Source organism: Nanorana parkeri, unplaced genomic scaffold (genome assembly GCF_000935625.1).
Source record: "Nanorana parkeri isolate BGI_ZX_2015 unplaced genomic scaffold, ASM93562v1 scaffold248, whole genome shotgun sequence".
Lineage (NCBI taxonomy): Eukaryota > Metazoa > Chordata > Amphibia > Anura > Dicroglossidae > Nanorana > Nanorana parkeri.
Window position 1 is genome coordinate 1,539,754 of NW_017306516.1, and position 15,126 is coordinate 1,554,879.

Consider the following 15,126-nt stretch of genomic DNA (forward strand, 5'->3'; position numbering starts at 1 on the left):
GTGGCCTTTTTTCAAATGGCACGTTGAGATTTTACTAACTTTCGTTGAGTACAACTTTGTGACAATTTAAGCAAAGTAAACTTATTTTTTGACAGTCATGTTGTCTTTTGAGTTACAGTTCTTCATAATATTAAGAAACTGACCTAAAATCATTATTTTGTATTGCTTTGGAAAAAATGTGATCTGCCCCTTTAAGAAAAAGTATCGGTAATTGATATCGGCGAGTACTTAAAAAAAAAGTATCGGTACTCGTACTCAGACCCAAAAAAGTGGTATCGGTGCATCCCTAATATATATATATATATATATACACCATTTTTTTTTGTTTTTTGGGGGAAATAGCTCAAGCAAAGCTTTGTAACCATGGATATCTAAAAGGAGCGCTGAGTGTGTATCCTTTGTGCTTGGTGTACAAGTTCTGCATGATGCCAAAAGACAGGGATGAGCCCTTGGACGTACAAATAAACACTTGGCAAACCATTAGCTTTGATTCACTCTACTCTGCATTGAATGTATGCTGTATGTTCATGCACACATTGAAAATATGACTTGCTGTATATACATTGCCCAGCAAACAATTTCTTAACATTTTTTCTCAAACACAGCTGGATCAAACTCTTTCAGCTCGGCTTTCTAGAACTTCCTGTCCATTACAAGAATCATAAAGAACAGCACAATCTGCAGCAGTTCTTCATCTACTAGCTTTAAGCAGGGAGAATGGAGTAAGGAAATGGCTTCCCTTGTTGTGCCTGTGTGTTTGTGGAAACACACACAGCTTACTAGCATACACAAGGGTGGTTCTATAGGACCCTGCAAGGGAAGGGAGCCACCCTAAGGGCCAGTTTACACCATCTGTATTCGGGCTGCGCTGACCATTATTTCCAGCGTGTCCTGAGCACAAGGCATAGCAATTTGCCCTATCATGGATGGGCTCGGTTCACACTACTGCATTCCAATGATGTGTGCTTAAAAAAAAGTTCACCACAGTGAGACACAGTACAACACCATTGCACTGCGGTGAGCCCATGAACCTGAATGAAATGTAATTTGTGACATTTCAATAAAGTTCTGCAAAAAAATTGCAGTGCAGCTCAATCGAATGCATCGGCACTGTCCAGGGACACGAACACCAGCAGCTGTGTGGTTGATCGTGGCTGCTGGTGTGAACGTACCCTAAGGGCTTGTTCACACCATTTTCTGGTCCAGATCTGGAGCAGATGTGCAGACGCGGTGCTATGCGTGCAGCTATAATCTATATCGCTATAATCGTTTTAAACAAAACTTCGGGTAACATTTTTATTAAGCCTTGCAGTGGGGCTACCCCGGCACTGCAAGGGTTAAGTGCTTGTTTTTTTATAGGGAGGAAAATAACAAAGTTATACTCGCCTGGTTCTCCGAGCCAGCTTGCTCTAAAGCTGGCCATACACCTTACAATTATCTGTAGATTTTCTGTGGTAAAGGTGCAACAGATTCCTCCATCTACCCTTAACTGTGTGGATGGAGTAATCTCCACCTGGGCCAATCTGTTGCACTTTTTCCATCTAACCACAGAAAATCTGCAGATAATTGTAAGGTGTATGGGCACCTTTAGGCTGGTCCCTGGAGCCTCTCTCCCCCTCCGCTGCAGCAGTCTAAGGCCCTGTTCACACCTTTACGTTTTGTTGTGCGTTCAACGCTCTACAAAACGTACAAACTTGAAAATCCCATTGTTTTCTATGGGTATGGTTCACACCTTTCCGTATTTCAGCCCGTCTGAACGCGCTACAAAACGGCCTACGCCCAAAGAAGTACATGTACTTCTTTGGGGCGTTTTGATCTCGCGTTTCCATTGGGATACAGCCAAGTAGCCCTCGGAAACGCGCGTTTGTCGTGCGTTTTTTACCACGAATCATGGTAAAAACGTGTGACGCGAAACGCACGACAAACGCGCATATTCAATACGCCTAGGTGTGAACCCAGCCTAAAGTCCCATAAATCATCACATCCAATACACAGTGTATAGGACGATGAGGAACATTCGATCACTGCAGCAGAGGAGGAGACAGGCAGGCGGGAGGCCTGTCACAGCCGGCTGGCTCAAAGAATTGGGTAAGTATATGTTATTTTCCTCCCTAGACAGCACTTTCAGTGTGAGGGTAGCCCCACTGCAAAGGCTTAAAAAAATTTTATTTCTAAAAAAAATGCCTTTAGATTGAATCCCAGAGATCAGTACAACCAAGTTAGGAATGCTGTTGATAAGTGTCCTGAAATAGGACAGCGTGCAACCTACGTATCCACAGCTTTCTGCCTGTTTATAACTACAAGTCCCAGCATGCTGGAAATAAAAAGATTCAGCATGCTGACATTTGTAGCTCAATAACAGCTGCTACACCACAGTTTGCCCTCTTATAACTGGCAGCTGTGTATAGCTGTTTTCAGCCCTTGTCAGCCAGATGCTGAATTTAGCTTCTAAATCACTTGTATTATTTTCAGACAATATGTCTCCCAGCCACAAAACTTTTGTTGATATTTTTGTTTTTCCTAAAACAATCAATTTAATCTCCCAATATCGATGTCTCATGCCTTCTTCCATCTCACTAATTTGTGTTGAGCTCCCATCCAGCCAGAGAATGTTATCGTTTTTCCCGCTGTGCCTGAAATAAGTTGCCATACAGGCCTTTCGTTTGAGTACTATACAGATTCTCGAAAACATCAGGAAGCTGTAACAACTTTTTAACGAGCTCCAATAAAACAAGCCAAAGGAGGTTTACAAAAAATCTTTACCTTACATTAGTTAGAAGCTCGAAAGCCCAGAAATATATGCTCCAGCTAATGAGATCATCAAATGCGGCTCAGAAATATAAACTAAATAACACAATATATATCACCCTGTGGATTTAGAACATAAAGATGTGTTATTTGTTGGGGGAAAAAGAGAATAGTAAAATTTGCTGGAAAGCTCCTTTTTTCTATACTTGTTAATACTTGAGCTTCAGTCTATGTGTGCCTTTTACTACAACTTGGAAACTGGTCAGAAAGGCCATCCATACATTGTACTGGTATACATACATACCCTGTTTCCCTGAAAATAAGACCTACCCCAAAATTAAGACCTAGAACGAAAATAAGACCTAATGTGTTTTTTTAGCCTAAAACAATATAAGACAGTGTCTTATTTTCGGGGAAAAAACACGGTACCAGTTTGCAGTGAGCTATTTCATATGAGCTTATATATACTGTATGTTAACAAATTTTGGAGTGTGATAAAGTGAGTTTGTCGATAAAACTCCCATATACTGGCTAATCATGGTGCAGTAGGATTGCTCTAGACCAGAGGTTTTTAACCTTTTTAGAGTGTTATGTAACCCTAAAATATTTAAATCAATGATAGCAGCTGACCTTGGTACTTGCCTTGTATGCTACTGCTTTTCTGTAAAATCTTCTTGGTTAATCTGATTCACAGATCAATGCCCTAGGTTCCTGTTTTTTTCAGTGGCTTTGTTGCGTTCAAGAAACCTATGGAGCCACCCTTATATGTGAACTCCCAGGAAAGAGAAAGCCTTTAAGCTGACGAACTGTCGTGCACTGGCAGCCAGGGAGGACAGACGGGCACGCATGCACAGTGGCCAAGGTGGTGGTCAAATTATGGGACATGTAGTCCTGAGGAGGGGGAACAGGGGGACTCCCAAAGCATTCGGAAGTACAGTGAAATCGGCACACAGAAGCATTTGCAATAGCTTTGACTTTAATATTATTTTAATTCACATAATGCATCTGAAATAGTATGTTGGTCATGATGTAATTTCATGTTTACTACCAATTGAGCTATTCTTTTAAGATTTCCAGTTAAATTATATGTTTTGGTCTGCTACTTTCAGGAGGAAACAATGATAATCTGCTTTGTACAGATTATATTATCATTTCATTTAAACTCTCTACTAACCTATTTTCCAATCGTATATAAAATCTGCAATTTTTGCATTTGTTTGTCCTAATAGAAAAACATTCCGCAAAGAAAGCATATACTGTATATCTTCCCTTTCATGCTTTATAGAACCTTGACAAAACCAGGTCTTATGCAAGTGTATATTTAAAACATACATTTCTTGTGATGTGATCAGAAACATTCTCAGAACAGAGATGGGCTTTTGTGCAGGTAAAGAATATCTGTGGCCTTTTTTCTACGTACCCCCTGCCGGATGAGTAACTAAACTAGTAAATTATTATAATATATGCGGACATTTTCACATCAGTTTTGTCAATAGCGATGTCTCCCCCAGCATAAAGTATATCACAGAATGAGAAGAAATAGCATTCATAAAACATTTATAAGTGTAGCACAAGTAGGGCTGAATGTTGGCAGTTTGTTATCCGAAAAATAAATTAGCATACAAAAAACTAAAAACTAAAAGACCTTCGAGAAATATAACTGATGTGACTGTTAGCGTTAGAATCTGACATTTATCCTTTGTGTGTGAGAGTTCTTGTGAAATAATTATGGAAACTTCATGAGCAAACCCTAAATAAGTGAAACATTTCCAAAGATATATCAGGATCAACATATAATTGGAGACGATGGATGGAGCTCAGGCTGTGTGGACTGGTCCATTTTAATCCTTGAGGATATTTTTTTCGTGCTTCTTCCAATTTATAGCTGGACTTGAGGCGGCTATAGACAACACATAATGTAGCTCTTTATTGCGTTATTTTTCAGACCTATGTGCACAGTAACATACACACTTCTTGAACATGCATCACAGGACACAGGGAGGGGAATTTATCAAAACCAGAACAGACAAAATCTGGAGCAGTTGTCCGGGGCAACCAATCAACTTATCTCTTTATTTTGTTCAGTTAAGAGTTGAAAATAAAACAGAGAAGCTGATTGGTTGCTGTGCACAGCTGCGTCAGATTTTGTCTGCTCCAGTTTTGATAAATTCCCCTCAGTGTGTTTAATGCTTTAACCACTGGGTTAAGCAACTACCTTTAGGTGACAGTAGCAAGTCAATCAAAGCTTCAGGACATTCCTGTATAGCCCGTACCACTCCCAGCCTGCCTTGGTTTATTGCTAGTTTCTTCAGGTGATGGATGCCTTCTTTCAGCTTTAAAAGAAAAAAAGCACTCTCTTTTACTCTTCTAGCAACTTTCCCTAATGTTGCTTTAGGCCACTGTGGCACCTCCAACAGCTATCCACATACTTTTCTCCTCAGTGAAGCCTTGGTTGACCGTATCCAAACATAGAATTCATTTTTTGTTCGATAAAATTAGTGGCTATCTCTGGACCTCAGACAGGGGCAAGCTCTCCTGTTCTGCTATAATTCATCGCTGTCTCCTACCACCAAAGCCAACCATTGATGAGACTTATTGGGATCCCCCACTGATTAATGTCATCAATATCTGACACTGCTTTGAATCATCTTTTACATACCATCATTCTGATCTCTGTGCTTGCCAGCGGATATCCCTGTTTGGCAACTTTTAACATGTGACTTGTTAATTCCTTTGCTACCATACATTCAAAGTCTCATAAGCTCCTGAGGAAATGGTTCTCCCTTGAAATGCATTGAGCAGAAAACTATATATAGCTATAGATCTATATCTATATAGATCTATATCTATATATATATAAATATAGATCTATAGATATATATCTCTATATATCTATAGAGCTCTATATATATCTATGTATAGAGCTCTATAGATATATCTATATATAGAGATATATCTGTAGATATTGTGAGAGTGGTGTTATTTGGATGAGAATTAATGAGACACACATCACCTATTTTGGAGAGAAGTCACTTTTATTTGAATATTAATATACACATTCAGGAAAAGTAATTTTAACTGTATCATTTTGTAATTCAAATTTGCATATTTTATTAAAATTGCGTGCTTTATATGGGTACCCTTACCCTCTATTCTGTCGAATCTTGCATACAATTTATTTGGTTGTGGTGCCCTTTACTGGTGATCTGATTCTCTTATAAAATCTGATGTTTTAGATAAAATTAAGATCAAATAAGCTGTTAATTATTTGGCTTTGCTTCTTGCAGGAGGAACCAATCACATTTTGCGAGGAGACCTTTGTGTCCCATCGTTCCAGCGGAATGAGACCATTTCTTCAAAATGCAATTCAGCTGCAGCTTTTCAAACAGGTGACCATTTAAGTACTATCTTCTAACAAAAAGTCAATCAAAATTAAATGGCAGACCTAATTAAAGCAAACATATGAAATCTTTTTATTTTTAGTTCATAGATGGACGCCTTGACCTGCTGAACACAGGAAATGGATTCAGTGATGTATTCGAGGAAGAGATCAATATGGGAGAATATGCTGGTAAGGAATTTTGGGAAGATAATCTATAATTTCTGTTCTAATTCTCTTGACTTCAGTCAACTGATAAAAAAAACATATTCCACTATTTCATATGTTTATTTTGAAGTGCCCCTTAGGCTTGCAATACTAGCAGCTTTTGTCTGGGCATAAGCCAAATTGACCATTTTCATTTGGAAATTATTTTATTATTATTATTTTAGGAGTTCAGTGGGCTTTATATGGCTCCTCAGGCTTGTTGTGGGTTTTTTTGTGTGTATTTTTCTTTTTCGTATATTTTACTATTGGACTTTTTTTTACATAAAAAAAAAAGATGCCAAAAAGTTAAAGTTACAAATATGTGTGTACAGTCCCTTTAATTTGTCGTTTTCTTTTTTTTCTCTTCTTCCCACTTTTTTCCCTTTCTGTACAAAAAGTGCATATAAAAGTAAATTCTTGTGTACTGTTATTTTAAACATAAAACAGAAGTCATCAACTTGCGCAACTAGATTGATTGTTTATGGACTATATATTGATAATATCAAAGGAACTCCATTTATACTGGTAATTAATCCAGAGAAGATGTGTGCACTGATCCTGCAGCCAGGTTGGCTGGATAGGGAAACATCCATGTAACACCACTGTGAAGAAAACATAGAAAACCGGCGCACAGATCTAAGTGCAGTATAAAAGTGACTGTTTAATAAGGTTAAAAGTAATGCACTTACATCATATTAGAAAACACCTCGCCTGGCACGCATCAGACGAAAGTCCCATCGCAGCTGCTGGTCCAAGATTGCTATCAGGGTATGGAGAGAGCAGAGTCCAGTTCAGTCCAGAAATATTCCAGAACAACTGTGCTGGAAGACACAGGTCTGATCCAGTGGCTGAGCACTGCTGTGGCTGGTTCTCCTCAAAGCAGGGTCACAGCTGCTGAGTACTTCCGGGTCGTCAGGTGTTGCTAGGCAACGCGTTTCAGAGGTTCACCTCCTTTGTCAAGCCTAAGGTTGGAGTGGGCAGAGTCCTTTATATAGGGGAAAGGGAGAAGCATTGAGCGATTTGGCGCCAACTAGTGGGAGGAAGCCAATAGTGGTAAATTGCTGCCAGGAATGCATCATAAAAGTGGTCGGCAATGAAAACATAATAGTAATAATATTAAAAGATATTAAAATTGATTGTGATAAAATAAATAAAATAACGATACAACTATAAAATTATAAGATTATAAAAGACCTATAAGGAGCAAGAAGAAAATTTGTCAATTGTTGTTGAAATATTAGAAAGGGGTCTAATGCATGTAAAGTATACATGGATGTAGATGTATGGTATGCATGTACAATGCGCAAAGGTGCAAAATAATCCTTTTAGACAAAAGATATATGTTTTAATTTGGGGGACTTAATGAGGGGATATTTATTAGGAATGTAGGCCACATATATGTCCAATACGCATAGATGTAAATGCATGAACAAGCGTGAACATCTTGTGAAAGAGCGAACGGTGTATTCTTTGCATTTGAGGAAAAATATTTAATGCATGTATACAAGTTAATAGCAATATCTAGGGCAACATGCGTGTGCAACGCACTTAGATGCAAGTGCATTGCACAAAAGTGCATGATCAAAGGATTTTACTGACTTCTAGTTCCTCATTTAATCCATTAGGGTTTAGTGTATTTAATGTATAGATCCAGTATGTCTCCTGGTTACACAGTTTGTGAAATCTTTCGGCAGGAGACATGCTGCTAGGGATGTGTTTAATTGCAAATACTGTTAGGCCCACTGTAGATTTATTATGTTTGGTGGCAAAGTGTCTTGGTACACTGTGGTCCTTGGAGCCCTGTTCAATATATCGGCGATGTTTTCCAAAACGACAGCGTAGTGTCTTGGTGGTGCGCCCTGTATATAGAAGGCCACAGGGGCAAGTTAGACCATAGACGACAAATTCTGTAGAGCAGTTTAGAAACTGGGTAATGGGATATTCTTTCCCCAAACTGTCCCAGAAGGACGATTGTCCATGTGTGATGAATGCACATGTTTTGCACCTCAATTTTTTACATTGGAAGATGCCTTTCAGATCTCCATAAAAAGACACGAGGGACATGTGATCCTTATCTACTTTAATCTTGCTAGGAGCTATTTTATTCCCTATGTAAATATTCATGCATTATGTCCCCCTTATCTTTTTCTCAAATGTAATTAATACACCTTTCCCTCTTTCACATGATGTTCACGCTTGTTCATGCGTTTACATCTATGCGTGCTGGACATATATGTGGCCTACATTCCTAATAAATATCCCCTTATTAAGTCCCCCAAATTTAAATATACTAGACGTTAGTACAATCCTTTGATCATGCACTTTTGTGCAATGCACACACATGCATATGCACTTGCATCTAAGTGCGTTGCACACGCATGTTGCCCTAGATATTGCTATTACCGTATATATTCGAGTATAAGCCGTCCCGAATATAAGCCGAGGTACCTAATTTTACCACAAAAAAACTGGGAAAAAGTATTGACTCGAATATAAGCCTAGGGTGGGAAATGAGGCATCTACTGGTAAATGTACAAAATGAAGATAGATACCAATAAAATTACATGAATATTTATTTCAAAGAAAAACAATAACTTAGCTCTGTAAGTGGAAAAGGGGGTCAACATATAACAATATGGTATCAAAAATACAGTAACTTTAAAAGTACAACAACCTTAGCTCAATCAGCAACCAAGCTAACACACAAGAGCTAAAATCCTTCAAAACTGGAGTTCTCCTCCTCATCATCTGTATGTCCAAACATACAAACAGCTTCAGCTGGTGTGAGGTTATCAGCATAGACATTGTCATCATCACTGAGTTCACAGTCATCACCATCACTGCTGTCGTTCTCATACAAAGCGCTGTCTTCACTGCCATCCATAGCATTACTAATGCCACATTTCTTGAAGGCGCGTTGCACCAGGTCCTCTGGAATCTCTTCCCATGCATCACGAACCCACTGTGCTATCAATTCTATGTCTGGCTTCCTCAGATTTCCAGCTTTTGTCAGTCGAGCTTGACCAGATGACATCCATTCATGCCACATCTTTCGCACACGGTCTTTGAAAGGTTTATTTAAACACACATCTAGGGGCTGCAATACAGATGTAAGCCCACCTGGAATAACTGCCAAAGTAACTTGAGAAGACTTTGCAAAACCAGGGCTCTGTGGGGTCTCACCAGAGCTTTGATGGGGCCTCACCAGGGTAGCAGGGCTCTGTGGGGTCTAACCAGCCTTGTTAGACCCCACAGAGCCCTGGCAAGACCCCACAGAGCCCTGGTCTCACCAGGGCTCCATGGGGTCTCACCATGGCTTTGTGGGGTCTCACCAAGGCTTTCTGGGGACTCACCAGGGCAGCAGATTTCTAACAGGGTAGTAGATTTTACAGTACACAATTTTTATTTTAGCTGCCTTGTTGTATGTATGTACATATTGTGAATCAGGAGACTCACCGGCTCAAGGGATCCTGTCAGGTAACGAAGGGAAGGGGGAGGAGTCCGGTAACATCAACGGACTCCTTTCTCCTTCCCTTCGTTACCCATCACGGACAACTACATCACCCGACTCCTCCCCCCTTCCCTTCGATAACCGACAGAGCCACTCGGGGAGGGGGGGAGGAGTCCGGTGACGTCGATGTCCGTGACGTCACCGGATCTCCGACGGAAGACCCGGAAGCCGGCGGAGAGGTGAGTACAGATTAAATTAACGATCAACAGTGGATTCGGCACCCCTACTTAGAACGTGACCAGCGTACGTAGAGCCCGCTGACTCGAGTCAGAGCCCGCTGACTTTTTAAAAAAGTGACACCAGAGCAAGCTGACTCGAGTATAAGCCGAGGGGGGCACTTTTCACCCAAAAAAATGGGCTGAAAATCTCGGCTTATACTCGAGTATATACGGTAACTTGTATACATGCAATAAATATTTTTCCTCAAATGCGAAGAATACACCGTTCGCTCTTTCACAAGATGTTCACGCTTGTTCATGCATTTACATCTATGCGTATTGGACATATATGTGGCCTACATTCCTAATAAATATCCCCTCATTAAGTCCCCCAAATTAAAACATATATATTTTCCCCAAATCTAAAAGGATTCTTTTGCACCTTTGCGCATTGTACATGCATACCATACATCTACATCCATGCATTTGACCCCTTTCTAATATTTCAATGATTGACTAATTTTCTTCTTGCTCCGTATAGATCTTTTATAATCTTATAATTTTATAGTTGTATCGTTATTTTATTTATTTTATCACAATAATTTTTAATATCTTTTAATATTATTACTATTATGTTTTCATTGCCGGCCACTTTTATGATGCATTCCTGGCAGCAATTTATCACTATTGGCTTCCTCCCACTAGTTGGCGCCAAAGCGCTCAATGCTTCCCCTTTTCCCCTCCATAAAGGACTCTGCCCACTCCACACTTAGGCTTGACAAAGGTGGTGAACCTCTGAAACGCGTTGCCTAGCAACACCTGACGACCCAGAAGTACTCAGCAGCTGTGACCCTGCTTTGAGGAGAACCAGCCACAGCAGTGCTCAGCCACTGGATCAGACCTGTGTCTTCCAGCACAGTTGTTCTGGAATCTTTCTGGACTGAACTGGACTCTGCTCTCTCCATACCCTGATAGCAATCTTGGACCAGCAGCTGCGATGGGACTTTCGTCTGATGCGTAACAGGTGAGATGTTTTTTAGCTGCAATTGTGAGAGTGTGTGTATGTGTGTGTGTGTGTGTGGAGAGGGGTTGGTGTGAAGAGGTTTTAGACATGATGGGGAGAAATGGGTGCAGGGACAGTGATGATTAGGGAGGAGGGTGCTGGTGTGGGGCTTGTGATGGGGTTTCCTAGTGTGGTTTCTCTGAAAGGAGCTGTTAATTGAAACTCCAGTCGCTGTGCTCCCCATCCAGCAGCAGATGGTTGGTTTCATGAGCTGTCAGGCCAACGACTACAGTGCCTGTGTAAGCCGCAGCAGAAGCTGGAGAGTAGGAAGGTGGTGCCATTTGGGGTTATACGATGACTCTTCACTCTGATCTGCTCTAATGTGCAGCGATTTTTGCAGATACCGGCAATTAGCAGGAAAAGTTTCCTGTCACTAATAACTTATTTCTGGCTTCTGCATGTCACATGATCTACTGAAGAGAGCCACAAATTATAAGTGAAGGGAGACTTACTGTGCCGATAATTCTTTTAACAATAAAAGCGTTCAACTTGTTAAACTCTGAACTGATTTAAAATATATTTGCTGAGATTTCAAACATATAATATAGCAGTCTCGATTTATTAGGCTGAAAGTTTCTTCAAACATATGCTTGTCATGTTTGGAAGCCTCCTCCTATGTCCTCATAGTCCACACATCTCATGGTCAACAGTGTAGATCAAAATATTAAGGCCCTCTCCCATTGTGGTGCACTACTGTATACAAGTTAACGTATGTTGCATATTGCAGCTTTTATCAACAAGAATGGGCTTGCCAATGCATGGCAACTCAAAAAAAGCAAAACATTTTATTTTTTTTGTAATGCAGTGCACCACAGTGCAAAGCACGGGCCTTGTGCCTACTGTACTTGCCCATTGGTGTGTCATTCTAAATGACTGCAACGCAACACAAAGTGTGCCTTGTGTTACCATTGTGGAAAAGCACATATCACGCATAGGTATAAAGGCTAATTATACTTTTAAGTAACTGAATCCTAATTACCCCTCTGCCAACACTAACTAAACCCTCCAGTGCTTACCTTAGATTAGCAAGCAGTACAGTCCAGGATCCTATACAATATCAGATGGCACTTCGTTGGGGAAACCTTTTTGCAGGCTTACAAGTAGACAACTTTTGCTATATTCCCTGCATTGTTTTTTTCAATGAGCATAACTAAAAAAAAAACGCGTATCGTATACTTTTTCACCACCTTGTAAATCAGCATTTCCAAACTGAATCTGTCAAACTGTATTCGTTTTGACATGGGTCTTCTTTTGCTGTTTAAACTCTATAAGAGGTTAATTTGAGAAGCAGTTGGCAACATGCCCTTCCTCCCTGGCCAGAGAGGAGCAATGGTTCAGTCCTTATGAATGAGAATGGTAATTACTACAAAATGGCTTTGGTATTGTATACTGGTCACTTTGAGAGGGGTGTCTCTTTTTTGTAGCTTTGTTTAGCATCCATACATGGGGCTAGCAGGTTATATGCCTGGTGTGCTAAGTTGGTAATCATGGGAAGTGCAGGGCCAAAAAAAAAAAATGAATAGAAAAGAGAAATTAAATCTTCCAGTGTTGATTCGGCATCAACACAACGGAGATTGCATAAAATACTGCATGTTGCTTAAAATGAATGATAAACTTGAAGCAGGTATAAATGAATGCTTGTAATTGTTGCTGAATATTGCAAAATATTTTTTAATAAATGATGAGCTAGCTATGCAAGTGATGCTGAGCAATAATACACTGCTCAGTTTAAGTGCATTGGATGCATCAGCCCTAAAGTCAGTGTCATATGGAAATATATTATGGATGAAGGTGATCATACACAAACAATATGTTTTGCAGAGAAGTGCTACAGTAAGAACCATTTTTAAAATTAGGAATCTGAATGCCAAGTAACCTTAAAGCAGTAGTATACTTGCTTCCCCTTGCTCCCTCACTGGCGCCAGTATTTTTATCCCATCTTCTTTCATTGCTGAGATCTTTAACTGTCTTGGTTGGCCAGGCCAGAATCACACAAGTCCTGCACATGTACACAGGAGTTAATTTATCCTGGCACCATGGCATACCAAGAATATACACTGAGCTGCATATGCACGCATATTCTAAGTGTACATTCTAAAGAAGATTGTAAACAGGCAGGTGAGAAGTCTTTATCACAACGGAGACATAGTGTAGGGGGGGTGGGGGGTAAACGGACTGGCACACGACAAAAAAAGTGCCAATTAAAATGAATTTATTTCTGTTCAAAGGGCACCAAATTAATAAACAGTGTAAATAGATTTTTTGCCACAAAAGGAAATAAGAACAGCTGTGGTGTGAAATGTGGTTTTGGTGTGCAAAGTAATAATAATATATAACAGTCTTGCAGCACCCAAATGTTTTATTGTGAAATCATAAGTGGCACCAAAATAGCATTTTGTGTGAAAGCTGACATCGAAAACTATGTGTTATTTGTGGACAATAATAGACTGTATTGTTGTTACTAAATGTTGAGCATATGTGATGTGTGTCGCAAGTGGTGATTACACATAAAGTTTAGAGACATAAATGCACCCAAAAAATATGGGCATATGTGAGAGGAGAGCAAGTGTAGGGAAAAATCTAAATGGTTTCTTCACAACTCAAATCAACAGTAATCTGATGAAAGTTTAATGAGAAATGTTGAGAAACAAAACTCAAATTCCTTGAATATAATTGAATGGTTTGAAGAATTTCTGCATGAGAGAAATATTGTGAAGAAAGACATGAATGGTAACCAACTTGACAATAAAAAGTCCCAGGCCACACCATCGGTTACTAATAGTAACTTGTCAGTGTTGGAAGATGGTAGAAGAGCTGGTGAGAAGAGATTATGCAAAAGCATAGCGAATTAACCACAAACTATTCTTATTACTATATTTTAGACTTTACTTAAAAGAGAACTATGGGGTAACCTTTTTATCCCATAGTTCTCTTTAGGGTCACGGGGGGACATATACTAACCTCCTCCTGGACCTAAAGCGCCGCAGCCGGGGCGGACCCAGACAATACTGTCGAGATGAACCCAGCTGGCTCGTTGACAGCGGGCTCTGCCTACCTGGAGGCAGAGTCATCTGTGTCCGACCTGTCCGTTCCTCCAGTCAGTGCTGGAGGAGGGGAGGGGCGAATCCCTGCAGGATTTAATTCCTTTAATGGAAATCAATGTGATTATCTACATCACTTAGTGCCAGAGAGAAAAACTTTACAGAAACTGATGTGGAAAAAAGGAATTGGTTATTTTTCTGTGTCATGGCTTATTAACATCTGTGTTATGATCTAACTTGGTCTAAGTTACTTGGAGGAAGTCCCCTCACGATATCAGCATCCAAGCTGCCTTTAAAAAAAAGAAAAAATACCATTTATATGGCATAGAATATATGTGCCATGAAACAAGTCATCCATAGACATTGAGGAATGTGTTTTGTTGCTGGTTGTTCACATATGCAGACAATGTGTAAAATAGTTGGCAAAAAGTAAAACCAGGAAAATTAGAAAATGATCCATTCAAACTATTGTTCCTTTGTTTTCTTGCAAGAAACTGGAATCTTTAATGTCACAGTATTTTATATACTGTATTTCAATATTTTTCTTGCTTCCTGTGCAGGCAGTGACAAGCTGTACCATCAATGGCTGTCAACAGTAAAGGTAAACTTCCTATGTGTTATACAGTACTATTCTATTACTGTTACTCTTATTACTCTACTTTAGTATATTTTAAATCTTTATAATACATATATGCACTGCCTGGCAAAAAAAAAAGATACCACCTGGATTCATCGGGCTCAAATTCTGAAAGAATGGTTCCGGGAGCATGAAACATCATTTTCACAGATGGATTGGCCACCACTGAGTCCAGACATTAACCCCATTGAGAATCTTTGGAATGTGTTGGCGAAGACTTTATGCAGTGGTCCGACTCTTACATCAGTACAAGATCTTGGTGAAAATATAATGCAACTCTGAATGGAAATAAATGTTGTGACATTGCATCAGCTTATGGAAATGGTTAATTGGTGCCGTAATCATAGCTAAAGGCAAATCAACTAAAGCTAATCAACTAAAT

General features: G+C 39.7%; 1 protein-coding gene across 1 annotated transcript in view; it reads left to right on the forward strand.

The window, feature by feature from the left end:
- The window catches only part of DENND1A (DENN domain containing 1A), a 702,656-nt gene that overhangs the window by 668,492 nt on the left and 19,038 nt on the right, over positions 1–15,126 (forward strand). Inside the window, exons 14-17 of the mRNA XM_018556699.1 lie at positions 6,036–6,137; positions 6,232–6,319; positions 14,668–14,708; positions 14,860–14,872. Coding sequence (XP_018412201.1) covers positions 6,036–6,137; positions 6,232–6,319; positions 14,668–14,708; positions 14,860–14,872 — 244 coding nt within the window. The remainder of the gene's footprint in view (positions 1–6,035; positions 6,138–6,231; positions 6,320–14,667; positions 14,709–14,859; positions 14,873–15,126) is intronic.